We start from the raw sequence: 27,394 nt of genomic DNA on the forward strand, positions 1-27,394 counted from the left end.
TTCTAAACAGCTAAAATGAGGTCATAAGAGGCAACTTCACATGGCCACGTAACTGATTGCTGCTTATACAGGTCAACCTTTTAAGACACATCACATTAACCGAGATCATAACAGAGTTCAGATTCATTCAGGATCCTTCTCTTCGTTTCTCTTGACTTTTCCCCTGACTTTTCTGTTTGGGGCAGAATAGCTCCAAACCTGAACATGCATTCCACCTTGCTCTAACGTATGAAGTGTAGAATTGCTGTCAATTGCTCTATACAAATACCAACACATATAACTGATCCCTGTTCAGCAGGATGAAGCTGTAAATAGGGACAGAAGAGGAAGCAGGCGATGTAGAATAGGTGTCTTGCTACCAAATGAACAGATTTCTCTCTCATCATGACTAGAAATATTAGATCTAGAAAGGGCACAAGTATTTATGACGAGTATAAGGCTATGACATTAAAACACATATTATGTTATGCTGGTGACAGGAGTTTAAAAAAAAAAAAAAAACCACACCACCAACCCCCCCCCCCCCCCCAAAACCCAAAGCCTCAAAAGACAAAAAGGACAACAGGCAAAGTAACACAATTCTGCTTAACATTAAAGAAGCACCTTCATTCAGTTCAAAGTGTTCAAATATTTGATTTTGCAAAGCACTCTCAGGAAAAGGTAATGTAATCTCCCACTTAACCTTTCACAAAGTTGCATTAATTACATTCCAGGCTTTAGCATAATTTCACTAGTAAGGCCAATAACGCAATTCCGTTGGCCCTGCACCCCTGCATACAGCAATTTAATGTATGCACCTGCTGTATGAAAATGGCAATAACTCCTTAACACCACTTAAGTCACAGAACTTCCCCAGAAGCATGGGGAAAGACATTGGTAAGACACCACCGGTACCCACTCCTAGGGACCGACTCTGCCATTAATGCACACATGCAGCTGCTAATGGCTTCAAGGGGAGCTTCTGGTCCAGATAACTGGACAGAGCAAACAAAGCGAAGAAACCCAATTAATTGGCAGCTTAACAGCAGTTCTTCGTTCTAGAGTCTCTAGAAGAGGACTTTGTCTCATTGACAACAATCAGAAGTGGTTTCAGATGAACGTAATTTTTTAATCTAACAAGGGACAGCAAATTCAATGCAGCTCTGAAAGGCACTTCAGGTAGAACGGTAATAAACTCCTGCCTGATGAAACGAACCAGAACAAGCCTGCTAGCCTTGCTGCCCGTGCTGCCCTTTTCAACTAAGGCAATTTTAGTGGATAGCTAGCTTCCATGCACTGCTTTCTGCACACAACTTTAATTTAGCCACTTACACTAGCATAAGGCCTTACTAAAAAAACAGAAGGCTCAACAGCTTCCACCTCCCCAGCAGAAGGGGAAGAGGGTTACCTTACACTAAGGTAACAGCCTGCACAGTGGGTTACTTGTTTCACTGTTTTTAATATGCTGTCAAGTGTCATCATGCAACTTTTTCAAATACCTTAACTCTACAAGTTCAATCTCTTGAACAGACAAAATTAACACAGACAGTGTCCTCACAAACCACTAGGCCACTGTGTCTTTTGAGATACAGTAAATTTTATTTTGGGTAGAGATCATGTAAAAGAAATTTTGTTTGATGTAAAGGCTACCTTGCATAATTATGCAAAAATAGCCCATCCAGCCACTCAGCTAAGTTGTAATCAAAGCCATCAGTTATGACAAAAAAGCACCTTCATATCAATAACTGTTCACCCCTATGAAACTCAGTCTGAGTTTGAAATGTATTAGGACTAATTTTATCATTTAGCTGATTCTATTCACGCTGGTGATCCACTGTTTTCCAACAATCAAGTATTGTTCCCATCAGTATTTTACACTAATGTAACGGATTTATGCATAACATTGCTCTCCCACCACCCCCCCAAAAAAAACCCCAACAAAACCCCACAACTGCTCAAATAAGGAAAAAACCCAACTAATAGCCATACTGTGAAACAAAAATACTATTTAAAAAACAAATGGATGACAGTCCAACAGTTTGCAGGATTCAAAACTGACTCTACAAAGTAGTTGTCTACACTGTAGAAAGGATTTCCTTTTATTTGGAAAATGAGCAATTGTAAATCAGGTATTGGAGAGAAGAGATATAAACAACTTTAGATGGTCTTAAGTTTTGCCTACTGTTGAAGGATTAAAACCGTAAATAAAAAGGTACCAAGCCCTCAGAGTTCACCACTCATGTGAAGCTTCTTCCATCTCTTTCTTGACCTTTTTAAAAACCATATTCATTTCTGGGAAAGGAAGGGAGAAGAAAAAAGAAATTATTTAGGAAAAAACCCAGCAGTTATTTCTTATTCTGACATTATACAGAAGTGCTCATTTTTGACTCAAGAAAGCCTTAAAATCAACCAGAAGTCTCAAACCTTGCTTATAAACTGCGTGGTACTTCAGCAGTAGAAGATGAGATTGTGTATAGACTTGGAGAAGATCCCTGGACTAAATGGATGAAACGCACTTACAGTTACCAAATAGAAAAGGGAAAATAGGATTTCTGAGGTCTTTAAAAACACAGGGGGAAAGATGACAAAACACTTTAGATTAGAATCCAAAAGCAGTTAATAACTAAAGACACCTTCAATTCAAAGGTACTCCCTTTGCTGTATTCACAGATAATTAACTGAACTATCAGATAATCTTATTAGCTAATAACCTATATATATATTCAGTTGTCTGATTGCAAGAACCAAGTTATTACAGATATTTAAAACATACAAATCTGTAGATACTCTTTGTTATCGCAGCAAAACCAAGGATTTAATTTTTGCTAGTATGACAACAATACTACACCAACTGCTCATACCACACAGGCACAGCAGTAAACTTGCTCATTGCATCTTTAATGAGGCTGAGGATGAGATTAAGTGTTCTTTGAATCTCTTTAGATGCACACAAATCCTTAGCATCGACCAGGAGCAAAGATCACTTATAAAAGACATGGAAAATTCAGACTGTAATTGCTACGCATCTTCTGCTAGCATGCAGAATTTCAGTCTCCTGAATAATAAAGACTTCCAACTTACGTCCTGACTCACCAGTGACATAAGAACAAAGGCCAAACTACCAAGCTAATATTCCACGTTGTTTTGCAAGGGTAGCATAGATGCAACTCAATCAAAATTAGCTTCTGGAATTTAAATGCCCTAAAAGGGACAGATTACAGCATTTCAGGCATTAGAAAGTCCTTCCTATAGTTCTTCTCATAGTTCGGTTTTGTGTATATTTTCTCCAAACCCCACAACTCCAGGCTGGATATGCACACTCACGCCTGAACATACATACCTGCCCTTGCATGGAAGTCTCTGTACATTCTCTCATCTGAAACTTTTCTGCTGTTGCATCAGCCCCACATTTTCATATACTCTAGCACTATCTTCTCTCATTCTGAAATGAAAAAAATATTTACAGTCTGAAGAATGTAGTTTGAGAAAACCACGTTTGTACACGCAATATAATTCAGTGTCAATTTATTTTGCTCAATTTATTTTAAGAGCAAAGCACAGGGCAACAGTCTAGGGCAGATTCTGTCATAACTCATTCTCATTCAAGAACCCTGAAGATTAGTTAGTAGGGTTCAAAATTCACACACTAACAACAGAAGTGAACTTACTCTGGACACGTTGGGGTTGGGGTACAGGGTGGAAGAGGGCTCTGATCCCCACTTGTCTGGTCCGATAAAGAATATTTAATGTTTGTGTATTCGTGACCTTTTCTCTTACTCTTCTGTGAAGCAAAACACAACAAAAAGCCAGGTTTTTAACTACTAACAGAAACCAACATTGAAGTAGTGCAGAAATTACATGTATAACTAATTATGTATGTTTTTAGAAGATTCATGTTTGTCCATGAACAGAAGAGAGTTCAATTCTGTAGATAACACACACAATATGGATAAGACCTAAAGGTTGGCTTTAGCTATTTGTTACAAGACCTGAAAAGCCTCACTGTTCAATATTCCTCTTTCCACCACCATCTCCAGCAGAATGTACCAACCTTACAAACCAGCACTCATACACAATCTTCATCTTACTTGGCAGAAGAAACCACGTCATTCTTTAATAGACAGTACCAGCCAGTGGGCTTCCCACTGACCCTATTTCCAGCTTGGAGATGTGGCCAAATGAGTAACAACATTGTTTGCAAGATCTCTAATAAAATAACATCTTAGCCCATTAGGTTTGATATAAAAAGAACCCAAGCTGTTATTTGTATTCTGCAGCATATGTTACAAGCTGCAGCCAATTGCGCTGGCATTCATCTAAAGATACTGAAGGCTCCAGCAAGCAAAGCTACACTAGGAAAGAAAGCGGATATGGCTTTCCTAATTTTCAAAAGACAAACATGCACAACACATGCGTACACTGAAACCTACATATAAATTAAAGCCCCATTTCAAAATTGTACAGGGTACTGGGCTTTTTGGGGTTTGGGTTTCTTTTGGTTGTTTTTGGGGGGTTGTGGGGGGTTTTTTTTGGTTTGGTTTTTTTTTTTTTTTTTAAATGCTCGAACAAGTACTAAATAACTGGCCTGAATCAATCTCACAACAGAGGTTGTCAGAGCCTCTGGGGAGATCTGGCTGCTGAGTTTCCATTAAGAACGCTCTGTATAGCAATGTAGGTTGAAGTTTTTCCAAGACAGCCTTCTGAGACTTGCTCAAAACTTGCTCAACTTGTTCTGTTATTTTACTGAACTTCTCCACTTTCAGCCTCCTACTCACTCCTGACAAATCACTTTCAAATAGACCACCAGTCCACATCAATTACCTGGAAGGTTAAAGCTAAAAAGTAAGACTTAAATAAAACGCAAAGGTTCAAACTCTGCTGCATTCCACAGTGTTATGGGTACAAACCCCTCACCTGCCAATAATATTCTAAAGCCCAAAACTAGGGCTTGATTTCTACACACATGCCCTCCCCCCCAAACTGGATGATGAATAGCAGTTCAAGTTACAGATGAACTGAACAGTAAAAGCAATTTTAAAAGAATCAGTCAGTTCTATTACTTAAGCTGACTGAAATAGCTAAAACAAGCCAAGAAAAAGTAGATAGCTGGCTTCTCTTCCTTTCACTTAATTCACTGTAATTATCCTTTCTAATTCAGAAAGGATATTTCTATTAAGAAACGTGGTAAGAACTACTTGTTTCCTAGATGTAGATATAGACACATTTCCACAGGAAAAAACAAACCCTAAAACAAATTTACTTTGCTTTTCTTCTACGCTTGTAAGAAGATGGGCAATATTTAACGCAACACTTAACGCTATGAAACCTTGAGGCTCTCAGCATTGCAATGCAAGAGAGAATGCTAGCAGAGGAGGGAAATTCTTCCTGAATATAAACAAAAATCAGACATATCTATGTGACCAGATGCAGCTATTCACATATCCACTTCTTCAGCCCAGTTGGTTAAGTCCTGCATGACAACAGGCTAGCTAATGTCACTACCTTATGTCTTATCAGAGCCGGCTTGTGTTCATCCAGATTGAAAAGCAGATGGGGAGCACAACCCCGTACTCTTTCCTATACAGGTGCCCTAACTCACCTCACCACTTTTTTTTCCAACTTTCAGGTTTTACTGTTTGTAACTGCAATCAAAGCAAGTGTAGAGAGAAGAAGGTTCCAGAAGTTAAAGTTTCTCAAAACACAGCATTTTATTCCCAACTATCTTTTTGGGGTGACACTCAAGCATTCCTTACAGTATTCTACTACTCTACTCAGCCAATCTTTTCCTGCTCTATCAAAATGCTTTGGAGCATTCTAAATTCACCATGGTTTTTTCAGGACATTAGTTCCTATAGTCACCACATAGCTCTGCTTTTGTCTGAAAAGTTCGGTATTGTTTTATGCCTATAACTGCCACTAGCCCTTGTTATAGGTCAAGACCTCCTGAGGTAAAACAATGTTCTGTTTCCAGTTTCTTAAACTTTTATACCTGTGCCTTCTGAGCTAGTAATGGAATAGAGGATGAAACATAACTAACTGAGCCTCATCACTATAGGAGAAATATGCTGCTCCCCTCAATAACAAAATACTATTCAAAACCCATTACAATGAGCAAGAGAGAGTTACAGACCCACTTTGTAAACAGCAGCAGCAGAAAGAGACCATATTCAAAAAGCTGAGGATACAAAGCTTGCATAATTACACACACAGAGATATGAGAGAGCTCTAAGGTGAAGTGAGGCAACAAAGCCAGGAAAAAAAAACAGTGCACCCAAGGGATTTCTTGTTCTTCACTTTGTGTCTAATCACCCTCAGAGCACACAGCAGGTGTCCTGGGGAAAGGAATAAAGTCTCTATCCTCTCTGCTGAACAGTGCATCTACATCATGTAGGCAAATATAAAATAAGCTCTGTCAAACTCCAAAGCAGCAAGAAGCCACACAAGAGTGCCAAGCCCGAGCTGGCACACTCCATCTCTAAACAGGGATTACATCTCACACCTGGCACTGCGCTAATCACGCAGCTCCCCACATCTGCCTGATCAGTTGTGTGGGTTTATCTCCTTCTGAGCAGCAAGCCAGCTGCAGAAGGAAAGATACTGAAATTCTGAAGCAAAAAGATAAAAATCCCAGATGACCAAAGGTTAGGGCAGAGAATGAAAGCAACAGTGAGTAGAACGTCAGTTCTTTATTACAAGACAAGGTAACTTCTGTAAATGACTGCAAAACTTGAGTGCAATGAAGTACTTAAACAGGAAGAGAGAGGTGAAGGTCCTGTGGTTGTCACCACATATTCCAAAACTTTTCTCGTCTTATCACACCAAATCACTCCTCTAACTGCTTTTTGTTGGACACTACTGCAAGATCACCACACTCATTCTTCAATCTTTCAGTCCAATATACTTACCTCTTACTAACAAACATGTAATTTAAGACTCCAAAATACATTTAGAGCTACTAGCATTTGAATATCATACTTTAGAAATACAGTTAACAGATTGGAAATCTCTTTAAAGTTCAATAGAGCACAAGGTTCTGTATTATTTGACAGAGCCTTATCTTTTTTCCTTCCTGCACAGAAAACTAGATAATATTAAGGGAATTTGAGAACTGGGGTGCAGGGACTGGGGGACAGGATCCCATACATGCAAGCATTTTCATGGAAGGTAAAGCAGCACCAGCTGCAGTCATTTGGAGAAGCCCATCAGACTGATGATTTTCTTCCTCTGCAAGTGGCCAAACACACTGTTTCTATTTTACAGTTTTCTAATTCCACCTAATAGTTCAAGTAATTCTTAAGCATAATGAATTGACATATAGGCTAACTTCTCTGAACAGGGTTTCCAAAAGTAACAGGCAGCAAACGAGCAACTCTGCTCCCTGTTCCAATGACAACATGTTCCTGTGTAACATTTTATACTCTAGGACAAATATACCTGCTCCTCTTCAATTCTGCGCTGTAGCGTTTCAATGTAGTGCTGTACTGCCATGTAAATAAATCTGTACTGTGCTTCTGTCTGAACCATTCCTGACCGTTGCGATCTCACCATCTGAATGGTCTTTGGAACATCAATATCACAGTCCACACCTAGGAAGAATCATCATCATCATGTTAAGAACAGTGAAATAAACTTCATCTTTGGAGGAGAGACTGGCCTCATCTTCCGGCAGAACACAGCGTAGTTGAATGACCTCGCAATAAGCAAGACTGCTAACATTTAACACAGAGGATTCGTCCTTGACTACTCATACACAGACCTGTGGAACTGTAGCATAATGTGGAAAGTTGTCCTGGGGGAGAAAACTGCCATCACTTCACACTGTTCCAAGATGACTTTAAATGCAACCTAGCTCAACATACATGCTGAGGTAGTGTTTTTGGCAGTTTATACATAAATACAACACTGTTCTCTGAAAACAAGTTACTCAAATTCAGCGGGCACGAGTACATTGACAGTACATGACACACTCATGAATGATTTTAAAAGAAAAATAAATAATAAAAATAATAAGAAGGAAAACATAATCAGACTCCTGGCTAATCCTCAGTTGAAAGTTTTCATTATGCTGAACTGGAGTGGGATTTCAGCACTTTGGTTCCAGCTAAGTCAAGAGGAGTGAGCAAGTCCCTTCTATTGCAAACACATACACCTACTTTGTAGCATCACTAGAATCCTCTATTCTATCAACACTCCTATTGTTTTACTGTGAGGTATCTGTCAATGTCCCACAGGAAAATAAAAGTGGGGGGAACCTACCTTTTTCTCTGATTATGTCAATAAGAATATCAATCACAATGAAAGTTCCTGTTCGCCCAATCCCAGCACTGTAAAAAGAGAAGGAAAAAAAAAGTTAATTGTTTTGCTCTTTCTGAACAGACACCAAAACACTAATACAAGTAATAGTCCAATAATAAGAGACATTAGACCTCCAAATCATAGCCAGTCAAACCAAGCCACACAGCCAAAAGTAACTAGAGACCTAATCAACTTAACATGGAAGAGACAGAAGTCGTAACAGCACTTCTATACCTCAGTGTTTATTAACATCCTTCAATCAGAAAAAAACAAGGTCAGATCTAATGTTTCCTTGCCCTATAAAAAGTATCTCATTTATAAGCCAAGACTGAGGAAAGAGCACTCACAAGAGGTGGGATGGGAGACTAGAACTCCCGTGATCCTGCAACCTGAAACACATCTAGCCAAGACTAGCACCACCTTCTCACACACCACCAGAAGTTTATTCGTACAGAGATGCACACTCTCAAAGACACCCTGCTTAGAAGGTAACCATTTGACACCTATCTAGAACATAACATTTCACAAAACAAAGCACAAACACCTTGACAGATAAAAGTCTGAGTAGCTCTCAGGGGGAAATTATAATCTTTTAAATTTTTCAGTCCCGCCCTCCCCCCACAAAAAAAATCCAACATCCAACAGAAGTCCAAAGACCTAGAGAGTAGTAGCAGGAGAGGCATAGTGCACCACCATACCTGCAGTGGACCACAACTGGTCCTGCATCAGAAATGCTCTCCTGCTTATGGTGCACCTCCTCTAGAAAGTCTAGTACACCACCAGGGTCACTTGGGACTCCATGATCAGGCCAAGTTCTGAAGTGATATTGCCAGACTGTTCTCTCTGTGTTCCCCTGGAAGGAAGATGCCAACATGTGAAAACAAAATCTTTCAGATCAAAACCCAGCTAAAAGCACTTATGTGGCAAAGTTGAGTCAGATCGGAAAGTGGCATATCCAACCTGCTGCTCAGTATCCACAGCACCACAACTCTCTTAAAGGATGCAATGAGCCAGAGTTCTTCCTGGCCTGACGAGTCAATTGAACCACTTGCTTCCTCAGCTCCCTCTTTCTCATGCAGTTGTTTCCAAGAACATTTCCACCTTCCCCTTTAGAAGCCATGGCAAAGTTCTGTCTGAGGGTGACCAACAGCGAAGGACCTTCATCTGTCATACTCATCATTCATACCTAGTGGCACTTACCTTAGGCACTTCTTCCCACTCAGTTCCATCCCATGGACATACCAATCTAATACATCCTGCTTATTTGCTTCTTACACAATTTGTTTTGCACCCTGATCCAAATTGTTCCCTAACAAGGAAGTGCTATTTCCACAGTAGTTAACTGTTTCCTTCCTCATCTTTTGTATTCCTTCCCTTAAATGTTCTTTCTACATACTAGATTCACATACAACGATCTCTTTCTAGCACAACCATCTCCATGAAAGGGAGCAAATGCCAGCTAGACTTCAGTGTGATTACTTCAAAGCATTGTCCCTCTTTCCAGATTTCCTCAAAGCCCTGCAGCCGTGCATCTTCTGCCAAAAAATGCTTAGGTATAAGAATCTTCAATTATCTCAAGGACAAAGAGAAAGATGTATGGAACTAAACCTGGAGCTTCAAAGAAAGAGACAGGGCTCAATTTATTAATCTCTTAGTGCTTTCATTGATTCCAAAGAAACAGTCTATTTCTGCAAATTTTTTTTGTGATCTGCAACCCAAATTAAAAGGACAGAGTTACTAAAATACTTACTTGCCCAACTTTAGAAAGCTTAAGTTCTCTTAGTGTGTAATCGTGTGCTGCACTCTCCTTAACATTCCTAACACGCATAACACCGTACTCCTTCAGGGAATATTCATCAGGCCAGTACTTGACGCACTTACTCTGCAAAATTTAAAAAAAAAGAAAAAGGAGTGATCAGTAAGAAGAAAGGCTGGTTCGTAAACTGGTTAACAAACACATTTCTGAAGCTTTCATTTCTGAATATGTAGAGGACAATTACAAGCGCCAATTGGACAGCTAGCTGACAAGGTAAAGTACATTTTAGGGGGAAGTTTCTCTCCCCTGTAACAACCACTGGATGATTTCAAACAGGTACAGGCAATCTCTCCTTTTAGCAGCTTTCACGATCATCTTAGTACCTGCTTTGCCTTGATAGTTTCAAAACCCGGAGAATAAAATACTGTTACTTGTATCTCCACCCAGCTATGGGTTTCAAAATATGGAGAATTTCCAGTGGAATGCTGTAGCCTTACAGGCTATTCTACAATCAAAACCCAACAGCCTGCAAAATAAATACAAGTCAAAGGTATAAGCAGTTTTTAGCAGAAATGTAACTTGGATGCTTGCTTTTTCATTACTTAGAGCAGAAAGGGCTAACATAACTCCCTAATTCAATCACCAAAGCAACAAAGAATTGCTTCCAGTGGCAGGGGACTGAAACCTCCTGTGTCTGTAGGTTTTGAAATTTAGAGCTTTTGGTATGCTGCTTCTCTCTCAAGTTTATCTTTGGCCGGGGATATATTCCATCCACTGAAGAAAGGGTTCACCTATTACTACTTTCATTTGGTTCCTGTAAAAGCTCAGGAAAGAGTGACTCCTGTTAGCCTGTGAATGTAATACAAGTCCACACAGTATTCAATGAGATGTTATAGTGGGTATATAGATGCAGCTTCCAGCAATAGCAAGTGCAGACCAAACACCAAGTACTACAGAGAAACATTTCCTATTTGCAGTTACTACTGCATATTTATGAGAAAACACGGCAACAAGAAAGTTCCTTCTGCCAACACAAGATACAGCAAGAGATGATAGAACACATGCTTTGCAGCCTACTTAGGCAACAAGATGTTTTTCTGTTACTTTTGCCCTCTTTCCCTGCCATCTCCAAAAAGGTACAAGCTAAAGAAAAGATGTTCATCTTAGCGTATGCCAACACAACTTGCAGTTTCAATACAGAACTCTGAACACAAGAGCAGTTGGTATAGCAAGTCTGAACAGTAACACACAATGCTAAAACAAGCTTTAGTCTGATAGAGTGGATGCATGTATTATCAACTCAATGGACTGCCTCCAGAACACCACTATTTTAATTTGTAAGTATTTGCTGCTGCTACAGTGCATTCTAAAGCATATTCAGAACTCTGTGCAGATCTGAGATGTTCCATAGTGCCTCACTTCCTTAGGCAACATGCTCTTGAAGTCATCTCTGATGTAGAGACTTCTCTCCTTCCTGCAGATCTGAAAGCATCTTGGCCTGAGATAAAAAGCTTTTATTTTATATCAGGACTGTTATTTGCAATTCTTGAAGAAGTGAAATAGGCATCAAGAAAAAGGAAAAAAAAAATATAAAAAAAAAAATCAATGCATGCAGCACTGATTAAGTAACCAGATATTAAAACGTTTTATAGAGCCAGAGCACAGAAAACAGGCTTAGCAGAATTTGGAAAGAATCATGGAGAAACTTCAGAGGAGCACAGACCATTCTGTAGGTTATCCAAAAAAGTGTACTAAGTGTATTCAAGTCAACTCCTCCAAAACAACCCCATAATTTATTTCTCTTCTTCAAGAGAAAGATCTAAGAGGAAGGTCACTGGAAAGGGGTAGCTTCTCCCTCCTTCAGTTCATTCTCAGGAAGGAAACACAAATCATGCCCCTTTATAAGGGTGACGAATGGGCAGAAGTTTACAAAGCCTAAAAAAAAATCCCCAAGACAGAGTCTAATGGTTTCTATAAACACCACTAATGGCAGCTTTCATACCTAGATTAGGAAGAGAAGCCCATGAAGTCCACTGCTATTTGCTTTCAGTACATATATACAAAGCCTCTTTTTTTGCAGCAGTGGTAAGGAACACCCGCAATTATCAGTCACCCATAGAAAAACATTAGCTATGCTTTCAATTCCTTTTTTTTTTTTTCCCAAAAGTGACGTTCATCTAACAAGACAACAGCTTTCCATTCAGAAGCAGATCATCAGATTATTGAAAAAGGTGGACAATGGTATGTGGAAAAAGCAGAGAAACTTAAGGGGCAACCCCCCCCCCCAAAAAAAAACCCCAAAAAAGAGAACAGAAACTGTTTACCAAACAGAAAAAAGATCAGAAGCAGCACATTCCAAAGATAAAACTATACTATATACAGGAAGCAGTATGTGACCATTGCCAGAATATCAGTATTCAACTATTTCCTATGCTTTCCTGCCATGTGTCATTAGAACCCAGAAACAAAGTAATAGCCTCAGATTTGCCAGAAGACGGTGAATAAGACAAAACTCTACACTTTAAAGGTAAAATGCAGGTTCTTGGGATACACCGTTGCAGGAAAATTTCCTCTTTCATAGTATTAAATACTGCCAGATTTGTTCACAAGGGGCTTACAGATTCCTGACACTGAAGAGGCAGCTGTCTTCATGCAGACCAGGGCAGTCAAAGGCAAAGGACCTGACTTTAGGAATAAAAGTGCTAAATCTGTTTGAGGGATTCCTAACCAGGTACAGTTTCAGTTGTAATCACTAGCTCAGCATGTAATAAGAATGTTATCAAATTCAAGCATAGAAAGTAAAGCCAGAAGACAGACCAGCATTCTAGTAGAGTCTAGTAAACGTGACTTGAATGAGGTGAATCCGGGGCAATAACTTTCACATTATATTGTAGTTTTTAGGTAAGAAACAATATCATCTAAATTCAGTCTTATGGTAATAAAGTCCCACAATTCTGCTTTTCTAGTAAAGTCTATACAAGCTTGGCAAGCTAAAATAAATGGCAATACTTTTGTTACAGGAACAGGGAGTTTACCCCTTCAAGTACACAGAATGCCTTTTTAGCTACACCTTGAGTTCCAGTGCCTCGTTCCCCGAATAATTTTAAAATACATAGATTCACCTTCAGTAGCTAAAATTTAATCAGTCAACCCTTAAAAAAGGGAGGCCTGATGATAGGGTAAGATATCTATTCCCACAGGCACCAATAAAAAAGGACACTCAGCAGCTTCCAGGTCTCCAAAGACAGTGGTGGCACACCAGATTTCAGCATGTAAATCAATACAACCAAGTGAGTTTAGTCCTTACTTGCATTCAAATGTCATGACCTTTCCTAAGGCCAGTTTGAGAGTCTGTTTTTACCTTTCCTCTTTCAACTTCTTTTGTTGTCATAACAATAACTCGAGAATTCTCCTGGAACACCATCCTCCAAAAATCATTCACTGTATTCTGCAGGCAACCTTGAGTAGCAATGTAGCTTTTTTTTGGCTTTGAGTTGTTGCACTTGGTTTCAAACTCAGGCTAGAGAAAAAACAATTTAACAAATGGTGACAGATGGTTACAAGACTAACTTGGATTTAGGTGAGTGCATTAAAGAGTAGATATGTGCTGTGCTAACAAGATTCCTGTAGGTAGGAATATACTTACCATAATAATATTAGCATTGATATAGTCTGAAACAGGTTCATTTGGATCACCATCATGTAGAACAACTCTGGTATGATCAACTAGAAGAATATATATGCACGTTAAGCACTTGCATTCTACAGTTGTGAACACACAGCTATTTTTAAATATCCCACAGACAGGTACATTTCTTATTGCTACCAGAAGCTATTAAGTTATCAAACTCAGTAAATTAGCAGCTAGAATAGTCAACCTTTCCTCCTTTGCCATTTCTTAAAACAAGTGGCCAATTCATAACAAGCTAGATCAAAATAAGTATTCAAGACCCCTAGTAACTCATGAGTACATGGACAGTCAAGCACTAAGTCAAGGCAAATAGCCACTGGATTTGCGCCATGCAGTTTTGTACTACAAATTAATCCTCTTAAATTTAAGCATTCCAGTTTGCTGAATAACAGTTTAGGGATGTGACGCTTTTAAATAAAAGCTGAAGATAAAAACAGTATTTGGGAATAGAAATGCTGGTATCTACAAAGTGCAAGTGTTTGAACACAAATTGGAAATTGCATGGGCTAATACTGACAACATAAGAGGGGAAATTATCACTAAAGAGAAGAAAAAGCACAGTGGTGATTAATTAACCCTGTATTTATGAGCTAAGAAAATAAAGCATAGAAAAGTAGCAGGCTTACATTATAATGAAAGAAATCAATACTTACAGGGTAAAATGTTTTTGTATCTATTTTTGTTTTTGTTTTCTTGACGCTGACCTTCTTTACGACTATAGAGAAGCTTGCATTCTTGCTGCTGTAAAGTCTAAATGAAAAAAGCACAAAAAACTGGTTTTAATAAAAGCAGTATGGACTGTTTCACCATCATTATAGCGATCCTTTCTCACAAAAATGATAATACTTGGTTCTAATGCAAGACAGTCAGAGAAAGAGGGAAGTATACTGGATTTCTCCATTCAGACTTAGTACAGCATTGCTTCCAAAGTATATAAGAAATACAGGAGCACAAGTGACAAGGCAGGCTATTTTCCACCTGATAATTATAAACAGCTATGAATTCAAAGCTTCTTTAAATAACAAACTATAACTAGCAAGTCTTCATGATAGTGTTCTGACCAAGCATACACAAGTTAGTCCCTTAAAGCTTTTAGCTGTTAAACACTTTGCAAGGAAAACTTAACTGGTTACAAAGGACCACAACAAAATTTTGTCTGTGGAAATCTGGCACCTTAAAAGGCACATGAAATAAACCAAGTAACACAAGCAGCATTCTACAGAGCAGGTCCAAATAAACGTATTTATCACTAGGTTTTGCTCACCAAGCATAAAAGGTAGGGGTACTATTGCATTTCTCCTTTTTGATGAATCAGGCAGATAAGGAGTTAAAAAATTTCCACTGAACCGGCACTAGCTTTAGTACAGATAAAGATTAGTAACTAATGCATTCAAAACATTGCCAACCCACAAAGGAATAACGCACTTTGTGATCCAGTGCTTCTCCACCTAAGCTGTACTAGGCCTTACCAGCCTTCTTCCGCTCCTTCAGCTACAGCGAGTCTGTAGTAACACTGCTGGAAAGCCCCCAAAATAAGTCCCTGAGATTACGAAGGCTGTGTTACAGCAATGCCACAAGAGCAGATCCTTGCAAGCTGCAGCCAGACCAACTCTAGACAGCCACAGAGGAGGAAGAAGCATACAGAAAACCCAGCAAAGCACATCAACACAAGCAACTGTATTTAAGTATCAAGCACAGTGAAAAGTCCTTGTCGTGGTTTAGCCCCAGCCAGCAACTCAGCACCACACAGCCGCTTGCTCACTCCCCCTACCCCGATGGGATGGGGCAGAGAATCAGAGGAGTAAGAGTGAGAAACACTCCTGGGTTGAAATAAGAACAGTTTAATAATTGAAATAAAGTAAAATAGTAATGATAATAATAACAATATAATAACAATAGTAATAATATACAAAGCAAGTGATGCACAATGCAATTGCTCACCACCCGCCGACCGATACCCAGACAGTTCCCGAGCAGCAATCGCTGCTCCCCGGCCAACCCCCCCCCCCAGTTTCTATACTGAGCATGACACCATATGGTATGGAATAGCCCTTTGGTCAGTTTGGATCAACTATTCTGGCTGTGCCCCCTCCCAGTTTCTTGTGTAGCTGGTAGAGCATGGGAAGCTGAAAAGTCCTTGACTAGCATAAGCAATACTTAGCAACAACTAAAAACATCAGCGTGTTATCAACATTCTTCTAAATCCAAAACACAGCACTATGCCTGCTACTAGGAAGAAAATTAACTCTAGCCCAGCCGAAACCAGGACAGTCCTTCAGCAGTTAGAAGCAGAATATTAGAAAGATATTCTTGTCTATTCCCCCAGAACAGAAGTCCACATGGGAATGCTTACAGTATTTTCAAAGGTATGGATGGGACAGGTAAAGTGCCAATTCACAACCCACCACCACAGCCACATACTTAAGTGCTCTAATTATTCTCTTCTACCAACTCAAGGCCATTTCACTAAACCAGTACAAATTTTTGCCCAGACTTTCTCATATTACCCTGTTGGGGGACGAGGGGGGTGCATTAGATAACTACAAACAGGGTTATCCATAAATCATCCTAGTGCAGAAACAATACATCTGCATGGGGATTTCTCCTGTTGGCAAGGAGCTAATATCCTCAGTGCCTGGTTCACAATTAATATGACAGGGACAACAGCAATTCCATACTTCACAGCCATGTTGCTTAGTAGCAAATCCCCCCACTTGCAGTGAAGCTGGAGGCACCAGAATCTCAATGTCTTTGTTCCAAGTTTTAATCCCCAAAGCCGTACTGGCCTGACTAAAAGGAACACTCAGGCTTTGGAAGCCGCTCCCCTCGTTATTACCACTCTTAATACTCTTGCAGAGATTGCTTTTATTTTAAAGCTTGCGCATGTCAGGCACATTTCCTCACTTCTCTTTCAACCTCTGTTACTACCTCACTTAAGTGACCTTGGACAATTAGGCTCATCCTAAAGACAGGGAAACCAAAGAACAAAAGCAATTATCGGAGAGCTGCAAGGTTTCATGCTCCTGAAGTCAAAGACAGAAAACGTATCTCCATAAAGCACTGCTTGCTAATACTAGGGATGGGCGAAACAGCACTTCGCAGTAAGCTCACCTCTTGCCACACTGCAAGTGCCATTATCACAGAGCATCTTTATATAATATTAACACTTCTGCGTCTCAGCCAAGTGAAATGCCACACAAAAGAACCAAAAGCTAAATTTGCTAGCAGGTTAAAAAATGGAAACAATTAAGAGTGTGGAAACCATAGCTTCAAACACATCTTCACTTCATACAGTTAATTATTATTGCTTTGAGCATCCCTGAGGAGAGATCCATGAGCAGCAACAGCTTCTAACAAGCCCATTAAGAGATGTACACAATGCAACAATAAATCTGAAACAGAGTCCTCAATTCCACTGCAAGATCTAAGCATTAAGCTCACCAAACAGCCATTTTTCAGAAGTAAAAACATTACAAGGGCTGTCAACATTTCTGTCTAGTGGTTCACAGGACAAGAGGTACATTCTTAAATATGCCTGAAGACAAGTAATTTATAACTACCATCTGGACTGCCAAATCATAAACAGCACAGGCACAGATCCATGGACAACCTGGAGTGTGCCCCCCGGCCTCCTGCCACCAAGGCTGACAGCTAGAGCTTAACTGAGGTGAATGAAAAAGCATGACACTAAAACTGCTATGAGATTGCTTCATTTCCAAAAACACAGTGGAAAAAAATAAGGTTTAGTGCTGACCTCACTAACAGCAGTGAAAGAGAAAGAGAAGTGAAATGTCTCTCAGGTAAAATCTTTCATTTCTTACATTTACTTTTTCTGTAGCACTTCTGGCTTGCTAGCAAATACTCTTCTCCAGGAAAGCCAAAAGACAGGAAAAGACTTTCCTTCTAAGGACCAACTGATAAATCCATTACAAGACAAATTTATTCAACAAAGACCAGAGGTCAGAAAAAAAGTCATAAGTGTCAAGTAATAGTTCAGTCATATTTTGACAAATCAACAATCCATTCCTAAACACACTGCACAAGAGTGCTTCTCTCCAGAAAAAAAAAAAAGAAAAACCCAAAACATTAATTCACATAGCTTCTAGTAAGCCAGCACTAATTACAAGAAGGGCAAGCCAACAGGGCACACTTTTCCCTTTTTATGCCCTCCGAATAAGAGTAAGGTATGCTTAGAGTCTCCAGGGAAGCCAAGAGACACCATTTGCTTGGCTAACTTGCAAACGTATGTTCAGGCTAAACCACAGCGTGATCCCAGGCACAATCTACATGACTGTATCATAATATGATAAAGCACACCACTAATCAGTCTTCACAAAAAGGATTGAATTCCCATATGCAAGTTATAGTCATTAGAGCAGGTGTGGCTAATCTTCCTGACCCTTCAGGCCCCATATCAAAGTTTACATGTTGAACTCGGCAAGAGAGGCAATTCAAAGGTTGAGGCCAGTTTACCTCCAGGCAAGGGTCATGAGCAATAGATGAAAACTGCTCCCCAGGGTACCCACCACTCTACTGCTAGGGTAAAACGGAGTCACAAGTCCTCAGCAACGGCCAGAGTAGTCTCTGCTGGCTTGCTTCCCCCTCCAGGTGGGATTCTGACCATTCAGCAGTCCTGGGTCACGGACTGCCCCCCTGCACGGGGCACAGGGGAAAGGAAAGGAGAAAGCTTATTCCTCATTTTATGATTTCCCCACTGCCATGACCTCACCTTCTTATATCCCATCCACATTCATAGTGAAATGTGTTACCTCTTTTAAGAGTAAGAGACTTTTGCTTTTCACGGATTTATTTTTCTCCTCCTGACAATAATCTCAGAGCAGATTGGACAGTACATACAGCTAATGAATATGACTGATCAAAAAGGAGTTTCTTCAAGAATGGTTGCTTTGCAAATCTGTCACTATTCAAGAAGTTTCTCAAAATAGTATTACACAGCCAAAACCAGCCTTTCTGTCAAAGATCAGGACTTTCCAGTTTCCTGTTGCCATCTGCTGGTGGAGTTCCAGACTCCACTGTGGTTTTCTAATGTGCATGTAGTATAAACCAGTCCATTATATTTAAGACACTTCTAAAGCTTTTGGCTATGGCCATCACGTGCATACATCTGTTAAGTGACTCCAGTTGTCGGAGATGGGTTAGGACCCAGGCTAGACTCAAGTAGTTTGGAATGTATTGGTTAATGCTCATACTTAATTTGCTCTGCTTAAAAAAGTAACAGTTTCAGCTGTATTTTCTTTTGAAGTAGCTCCCTGAAATCATTAGGGTTTCAAAGAAGGGGAGAGCTGGGCCGGCACAGCTATGTTACACGCACACGAGGTGCACAGATAAGACAGGAGGAAAGGCAATGCTACTTTCTGGGAGGGAAACAGAATTTTGGCTGCAGGCAGAAATGAAACACCCAAAAAAACCAAAAATAAGTCTCCAGGAGTCCAAGGAATACATATAATCAGTGTTGCTTCATCTCAGAGCTTGCTACCACTACTGCTTCACAACAGTTTTAAGATCCCAAAAAACAGTTATCAAAAAGCCACAAACTCAAGGGCAAGAACATATATTGACTGAGAAATCCCACTGAGGTTTCCTTAAAGCAATGGTACCCAACTTCCCAAACACAGCAGAGTGCAAACGGAAACACCCTCTGCACCGAGACGTGCAACAGAAAGCATGGTGCAATCCCCTCCATACGCACGACACATCTGACACATTCCAACTGCATCAGATAATGCCACTGTACCAGTACTCGGGTCACCAAGAGTAACGTAGGTTAAGAATTAGTCCTTTGCCTCCAGAAATGTTAATCCAGCCTACAGACCTCTTCCTGTCCACATGAAGAAAAGGGACACAGGAATGAACCTGACTAACTGGCCAGATACAGTTGTACATAAGGCTCCCTCATGATGGGGAGGATATTCAGGAGGGATTGTGCTAGGTACTGAATCAATAGCATAGAAGAACAGAATTAGCTCTCAGAATCAGGAAAAAAGGCAAATATTTCAATCATTTTACTAGCAGACACAAGAGTGGAACTGGTAAAATTTTAACCCATGCTGTATCCAACACAGGGGATGGGAGCAAGAACAGGGATCTGAAGTGACAGAGATGGAGATGAGAAAACGTCAGGAAGGCAGTAACACGCCTAGCTTTCAGAAGTGTAGAGATTTAATACTTTAACTCTTGGAATATAATGAAGTACCTCAAATTCTTCCCAGAAGCCTTGCTTGACTTTATCTGTAGTCTCTGCTAGCTTGCTTAGCTCTCGCACTCTGCTTTCAATCTCTGCAGCATTAATACGGGTAGTATTCAGAGGCTAAGAAAGACACAAATATTAAACAAAGGTATAACAAATGACAACTGTGAGAAGACAGTTAAAACACAAATCCCCTACACTAAGTGTATTTTATATAGGCAATTCTAGGATCCAGACATCTATTTGGACTTCAAAACTTTACAATTCATACAATAAAAGACAGTGAGAGTCGAGAGGAAGGGGGCAGGGAACAATTGCTTTTAGATAAAGTCTCACGGTTGTTCTTCAATACATTAAGCTGTCTCATTTCTGGATTAGTCCTGCAATCCCTATGGACCATGACTAAACCAAGAGAAGTTCTGCATGCATCAGAGACACAAGAGTCTATCCTTCACAGGCATATAAAAAATTGTTCCCATTTAAATGACTGACTTTGTCATTAGTTTCAAAGTTGAATTCTTCATTTTTGCGTTAGGAACGAAAAAATATGGTGTCTCACAGAACACATGGAAAAGCCTGCACTTCAACAATATATGCTGAAGGTAACAAAGCTTAGTGGTGTCTTCTCCATTCACTCACCTGCTTGAGTTGCAATACTGTGCCCAAAGTTTCTACCATAGGGTTCTTCTTGTAATGTTCCACTAGATCTGTCAGAGAGTCAAATTTCTCCCCTCCACCAACATCGTATTTTAGTTCCTTGAAAGACAGATGTTCGTCAAAATAAATGCACTTGATATGATGAAGTCTACTCTAGTATCATCTTTAGGCTATGCAACATATGAGAAATTCTCTTTAAAACCATATGTAGCAGAATCTAGTAAAATCCTTCTGCTAAGGGATGGTAGAACCTCAATAAAAAGAAACACAAACACACCTACACTCTATGGAGGACATTATCCTTTTTGTCATCTAATTGAAAATCATTTTATCTGCCTTTTTAGGAGAGCCAATTCCTTCTGAACTGAGGTTCAGTCAGGTCAAGCAGGCTACCTGAGCTACATGATCGGAATCCACGAGATAGCATTGGAAATCAATTCAAATTCCTGGAAGAGTATCATTGGGTCCTGAAAGGCTGGTATTGACTGCCACCATTAAGGAAGCAATGCTAAGTTATTTTCCTCAGTGTCATAAATGCTACTAGTAATTAACTGCAAATTAAAGAGGTTTTCTCAAAAAAAGAAAATTCTGGTAGTTTAGCTTTTACAGTCTTGGTAGACAATTGCTATCTCCAAACTATCTCTGTTACTGCATTTTAGTTGTTTTTAAACAATTAAGATGCTCTACTGTCTTTTAGGATAACAGAAGAAGAAGAAAATGACAAAATCTGTGATTTTTTTTTTTTTTTTAAAGCAGAAACTCATGGGCATATATGAAAACACCAAAAGACTATAATTTAATAATATTTCAGTGAAGAACTACCCTATATTAAATTCAAGCTTTAGATTTAAAACTGTTCCTTAGATTCAATACTCAAAATTTTCACAGAATGTTGATCATCTATCAGGTGCAACTTTATAAACTGACAGGAGAAACAGATGTACTCAGATGGATCTCTATTTGTCCAATTACTCGTATTTTTTATATAATTTATCCAGGAGACTGCAACTCGCGTAAGAAGATTCATGAGCACGAAAGGCTCCCTCAGCAGAGGATTTGAGACAGACTTCTGATGCAATCAAAAGCAAATCTATTAGAAGGTACTTGACAGCATAGTATAGTATGACATGATTCAGTCAGGCAAGCAGTCAAAAAAAATAAAACACTAATAGAATTTTGATGCTATCAAATTAGTCAATTTGATCAAACAGATGATATATAGCACACAGAGTACCACAGGGAAAGGGGAAATGTATTCAGCTCTCTGCAGTAAAGTGCAAGATGGTCCTCCTGTTAGAATAAACCCACTGCCCATGGACGTAGCCTTGTTAAAGAAGCTCGTGCTTCATCATACCTGGCAGTGAATCATGACATGTGTCACTTTAGATTTCCCATCATTACTCTCTCCTTTATCATCTCCTGTCCGGACAGAAAGAACAAAGTCCCCAGGGTGGCTTTGACTCTCACGCACAAGAAAGCTTCCATGTTTTCCTTTTTCTGTTAATAGTTTTTCAGCTTCTCTTCCAGAGAGATGCCCATGAAACCACCTTTAAATAAAGTAAGATATAGACAGGTACCCTACTTGTCATTCCGGCCAGGTTGAATCTGCTTGTTCTAAATATTTATAACAAAGTAAAACGCTTATGTACACTGGACAACAATGTCCAGGTCTACAGAACACCTCAGTTTTATATAAAAATAAAAAACAAAATAAGCCTTGGAAGCGTACATGTACATACACACGAGTGATTACAGAAACGCTTCAAAGGGAGCACTTCCATAAGCACTGAAATTTGCATTTCACACAAGCTTCAAATGAAGCTTTGATTTGGATCCTTCACAACAGTCCAAATGGATTCCCTGGTGTCCAATAAACACAAGCTTACACTGCAACCTTTTCCGCTGTCAAGGCATTTATTCTTCTTTTATTTCCTTCATGAGGATGCACTTTCCTGATAAACCTGTGGGAACTTAGCATCTTTGAGACCTTACCCTTTCATCACATTAGGAACTGGATAGGATAAAAGCATCAATCTCATTTCTTTGAGAAATACGCCCAAAAAGGCAATAATCTTCCCCACTACTGTTACATACAAGCCATTCCAAGGAGTGGGAGAAATTGTTTTAATATTTTTCCTTGTTTTTTCACTTCTGAGAATAAACTGTTATCTACTGGCCATAGAGGTTTATTTCTGACATACACATACTTCTTCAGTATATGTCAAGTCTAAAGTCCCAGATTCTCCTTATTAGCCATGCTCCTAAAAACATGAGTTTGAGCAATTTAAGGATTTGCATGTCATTCACTTTCTTACACATAGGCCCACTGCTGGAAAAATTGTGTAAAGTTATGCCCAGAAATATACCTGGGAATTCCTTGCAGTAGTAACAGCTTCAGGAAGCTTTAGGAGAACTTCTATAATAAACTATTCCTCCAGCATAAATAAAGGGAACTATGCCCTCTTTTTTAGTATTGTATCACACCAGGAAGAATGCTGAAGAAAATAGGTTCTGGGGCTTAGATTGTTTTACCTTTAATCATGATTTTTAGTCTACTTTGCAAGTAACCTCACTGAAATCAGTGGGACCACTTCTATTACAAGGTAGTGGCCACCCTTTCATCAAATGGAAGCCGACTGTAGTGTTAATAGGGATAAAACATGCATTTATTAAGAAGTGCATGGACACTGAGGTTTTCACCACTATTTCTCTGACCTTTCAGATGTAGGATCAGCACAGTTCAGTGGATATTTCAACTCTATAACATCTCCATTCTTTTCCTTGAGCTGTCCATGATGTTCCATATAATACTGGACTAACTCAGCCAACGTAGCAAACTTCTCTCCTCCATAGAGGTCATAGTAGTCTCCTGTGTTCTGGATCTTGATGTGGGTGACAGCTCCAGTTCGTCTAATATTTGAAAGAAAGGGAAAAAAAAACCCAACACCCACACACAAGTCAGCTGACTTCAATCAATCACTTTCATATTTCGTGTTCTGTTGCGTGAGTTGGAGAAATCCATACTTACGTTTGCATCACTTTCCAAGCAAAATATTGCAGAACAGCTAAGCTAGTGCACCTCTGAAGTGTGCTTCAGCCACATTTCAGTGGCTTGCAAGAAGGGGAAGTGGCTGTCCAACACTCAGGAGGAATAGGAAAAAAACCTTAATTCCATAACAAAGGAATCCTTGAAGCCCACATAAGCTCTGTGGCCTCACAATCTCCAGCAAAAATCCCTCAGACCCCCTAGAATTGCACACACGTGCACAAGGGGTGGAAGGGTGAGAAGAATTTAGCATTCTCAAGACACTCGTTAGAGCTTGTTTGCTCCTTTCCCTAGAATTTCACACTAACTGCTAAGATCTTTCCTTCAGTGTAAACAGTTGCTTTTGCCTGATGCAAGTCATTTGCTCCCACAGTCTCCAGTATTAATGAAGAACAGCTCTCTGAAAGAGCCCCCTTCTGTTCAACAAGGCCCATTATCTCAAAGGTATCCAAGCAGCATTATTCTTATCACCAATCCCACTTTTCCCTTTTCCTTTATCTACTTCCTCTTGCCCTCCTTTCCCCATCCCTGCCACTATACACACAGTGTCAGGGGACAAGTGTTACAAAAGGCCTGTTTTGGAAGCTGAAATAGCACTGCAGTTGCCCTTAAAAACTTGCTGACTTTTCCTGTAAGAGGAGAATCTGGATAGCATTTTCTTGCATGTCCTTGATCAGTAATTCATATCATCTCTGCTACTTTCAGATGGTTGTCATATAGATTTTTAAAGGGCTAAAAGTAATGCTATTATGAATCTAATTCTGCTTAACTTTTTCTGTCTCTCTGCAGAATCGGAATGCACCACCCTCCAATCTATAGTTTCCCCAAGCTGGGTAAGAGTATTTGAGAACCTCTTCAGGGAAAATGGGAGTGGAGGCCTGGGGGGGAGAAGGGGGGAAAAAAAAGTGAACAACAGGCTAAAAAGTGATCCATCCATTGTTTCATTTCTTACAAGCAGTTCATTTACAACTCTTGCCCCATAGAACAGCACCAAATGCAGACTCTTACCAATTTGGGGAGAAAGACAAAAAAAAAATCTCAACTTACCTAACGGAGAGTGTAAAGTCTCCTGGGTTACTTTTGCTGGGCCGTGCCAAAAAACTGCCATCAACTCCTCTTGTTAACAGTAGGTTTTCTGCCTCCACCCCAGTGATATTTGGATGAAACCATCTATAAATGGTTAAAAATAAAGAGCGTTAAGAAATAAATAGAAGATCTTCTGGTTTTCAGAGTTAACTTACATGATAACACTAAACAGAACAATCCAACAGCTTCAAAACCAGGAAGTACTGAATTTTGTTCCTAAATTAATAAGAATATCTATCTTAGCAGAAAGTATAAATTGTTCCTTTCATATTACATTGCAATTTTACATATTGGTAAGAGATGTTTTGTAAGCGAAAGAGATATACCTATACATGACTGCTTGGATTAAAATGGTATCAAAGAAAGGTCTACAATATAAAGAGAGACCACAAGTCATGCATTTTCTTTACTCCTGGAAGACAGGACACACAAAGAAACTGAAATACAATCAGGAAAAGTACTTAAAAATAAAACAAAACATCCAAAGTGACACTTGACAACAGTTTAAAGGTTAAAAATTTAACAAAACCTCATGCTTTAGGGCACAGGCTGACCACCAGCTGATAGGGGTCAGGAAGGAACTTCACTTGTGGACAACCTATTCGGTTGCCCAGTCTTCTTCCACCTTCCTCAAGAGAACGTGGTGCTGACTGCTGCCAGACACAAGAGCACCGCTCTGTCTTCTACCTACCATAGCAATTTCTCTGGTCCGAATGTATCCCACTTAAATACAAGCACCGAGGAATCTCATATTGATATTCACCACCCACAAACAGCTTTCTGAATGACTAATATAGTGCCCTGCCAAAGGAGAGCTGTATATGGTCTATATCTAAGAAGCTCAGTGTCCCCACCTATGGCATTAGCTTTTGAGAGACTTATTCTTAGCCTTTCAGTTAACACATCTGCGTTTTCTCTTATCTATAATTCAGGCTTTTTATTGCACTCTTGCAGTACTAAACTACATCTGTGTGTTCTGGATAAAGGAGTTTTTGATGAGGCATGGTTTTAGAAGACAAACTTAAAAAAAAAAAAAACAAACCAAACCACCACACAGCCCAGGGACAGAGATGTGAACACAGCAACTAAGAACTGTTTTAGTGGCTTTGTCAGACCTGTATTTGGCAATAAGATCGCCTTTATTTTTCAGAGTTGCCATAAATCAGACACTACGCAGGGCACAAGTGAAAAAGCACATCCATATCTGCAGAAAGAACACAGACTACTCCTCTTCGTACATGAGGTTCTTAAGTTTCTCCAACGTAAAGCAAAACATTGAGGCAATAGACTCTGCAACCAATCTCACTACAGATACAAGAGTGCTAAATCTAAAAAAAATTGCCTAGCATTTCTGATCGTTCCTCATACAGTCAGCATTTCATGCTAAATTGCTAAAACAGCAAAACACGTGAGTGCATGTCTAAATTTAGGGTTATTACTTGAATTGTTTCAGCAATTCCTTCTATACTGAAAAATTGACAATATTTCTACCAAGGCCTTATCCAGCCTATTCTCTTCAGGCACAGATTCTCATGGAAACATTCTGGAGAGTTTCAGAGATTCTAGAATATCCAAACCTTTAGCAAGTCATTCAACCAGGAATCAGGATTACTTATGTACCAATTCAAGTTCAGAAGTAAATTATTCTTCTTGGTAATTTTGCTTTTTTTGTAGTTAAGGATATTCTGCTTGCACCAAGGAAGTCTAGTGACTAGTACCATAATTTTAACTAAAGAACAACAACAACAAAAAAATCAAGCCTATGCAGCACGGGTCATGAAAAAAATATATTAAAAAATACTTCCAAGTTATTACAGCAAATAGGAATGAATTAATAAGTAATGCTACATTTATCTAATGACCACTCAAAAGTCAAGAAAAGTTCTGTTTTGACACAGTCTCACAAAAGAAACTGCACAAGCATCGGCACTTGGGATGAACTGAACATCAAATAATATATTTCAGAATACGACAGGTTGGTCTGCAGAAGCTGATAATATATTTACCACACTTCCACTTACAAAATTTTACTTCCATTAGGAGAAAACAAAAAACAAACAAACAAAAAGGGCAGCAACATTTTGAACAGTTTATAAGCTTTTTCAATACGCACCAGATTCAAGAGACATCTTTGCAAGTTTTTGAGTTTATATCCAAAAATGTATAAACATACAAAGGAGAAATTACTGGAATCAGCCCTACAGATTTATTATATGGTGACATTCCATAAACTCTAATTAATATATCTTCTGTATCTTACCCTAACCCCTAATGCATCTGGAAGTAGCTGTACACGAGTTGTTAAGAAGATGTAAAATAACAGAAAAATAGTAATTTAATGAACAGACGGGCCTACAAATAACTTGTTCTTAAAGGAGAGGTTGCAAAGATGATAGATTTTTTAAAAACAAAAATCTCACCCCCACATATACATACACTTCTATTGAAGATGGCAAAAAGTAAGTGTGGCAAAAGAAAAAGCTACATCTGGGAGATTGATGGAGTGTATTGCACTTTATGTAACTTTTGTTCTAATGGTAACTTGTACTCCTGCTCTCTCATCTTTGTATTTTTGGCTTTGAGTAGGAAGATGCATTTGTCAGCCACCTCAAATAGAAAAATGGGGGTGTTGGTGATCTCTGTTAAATGGTTCCGGACCGGTGATCAAGATCACTT

General features: G+C 39.3%; 1 protein-coding gene across 2 annotated transcripts in view; it reads right to left on the reverse strand.

Moving 5' to 3' along the window:
• Window positions 1–547: 547 nt before the first annotated feature.
• Window positions 548–27,394, reverse strand: part of PTPN11 (protein tyrosine phosphatase non-receptor type 11) — a 28,962-nt gene continuing 2,115 nt past the window's right edge. For both annotated transcript variants that reach the window (XM_075718392.1, XM_075718390.1), the window contains exons 2-16: window positions 24,680–24,802; window positions 23,302–23,496; window positions 21,941–22,133; window positions 20,569–20,685; window positions 19,936–20,049; window positions 14,375–14,471; window positions 13,677–13,756; window positions 13,392–13,550; window positions 10,025–10,156; window positions 8,973–9,127; window positions 8,236–8,303; window positions 7,414–7,565; window positions 3,648–3,760; window positions 3,320–3,421; window positions 548–2,271 (exon numbers count right to left, since the gene is read on the reverse strand). In XM_075718392.1, the coding sequence (XP_075574507.1) occupies window positions 3,352–3,421; window positions 3,648–3,760; window positions 7,414–7,565; window positions 8,236–8,303; window positions 8,973–9,127; window positions 10,025–10,156; window positions 13,392–13,550; window positions 13,677–13,756; window positions 14,375–14,471; window positions 19,936–20,049; window positions 20,569–20,685; window positions 21,941–22,133; window positions 23,302–23,496; window positions 24,680–24,802 (1,768 nt within the window). In that variant the 3' untranslated portion in view covers window positions 548–2,271; window positions 3,320–3,351. The remainder of the gene's footprint in view (window positions 2,272–3,319; window positions 3,422–3,647; window positions 3,761–7,413; window positions 7,566–8,235; window positions 8,304–8,972; window positions 9,128–10,024; window positions 10,157–13,391; window positions 13,551–13,676; window positions 13,757–14,374; window positions 14,472–19,935; window positions 20,050–20,568; window positions 20,686–21,940; window positions 22,134–23,301; window positions 23,497–24,679; window positions 24,803–27,394) is intronic.

This window comes from Pelecanus crispus, chromosome 11 (genome assembly GCF_030463565.1).
Source record: "Pelecanus crispus isolate bPelCri1 chromosome 11, bPelCri1.pri, whole genome shotgun sequence".
NCBI classification, from domain to species: Eukaryota; Metazoa; Chordata; class Aves; order Pelecaniformes; family Pelecanidae; genus Pelecanus; species Pelecanus crispus.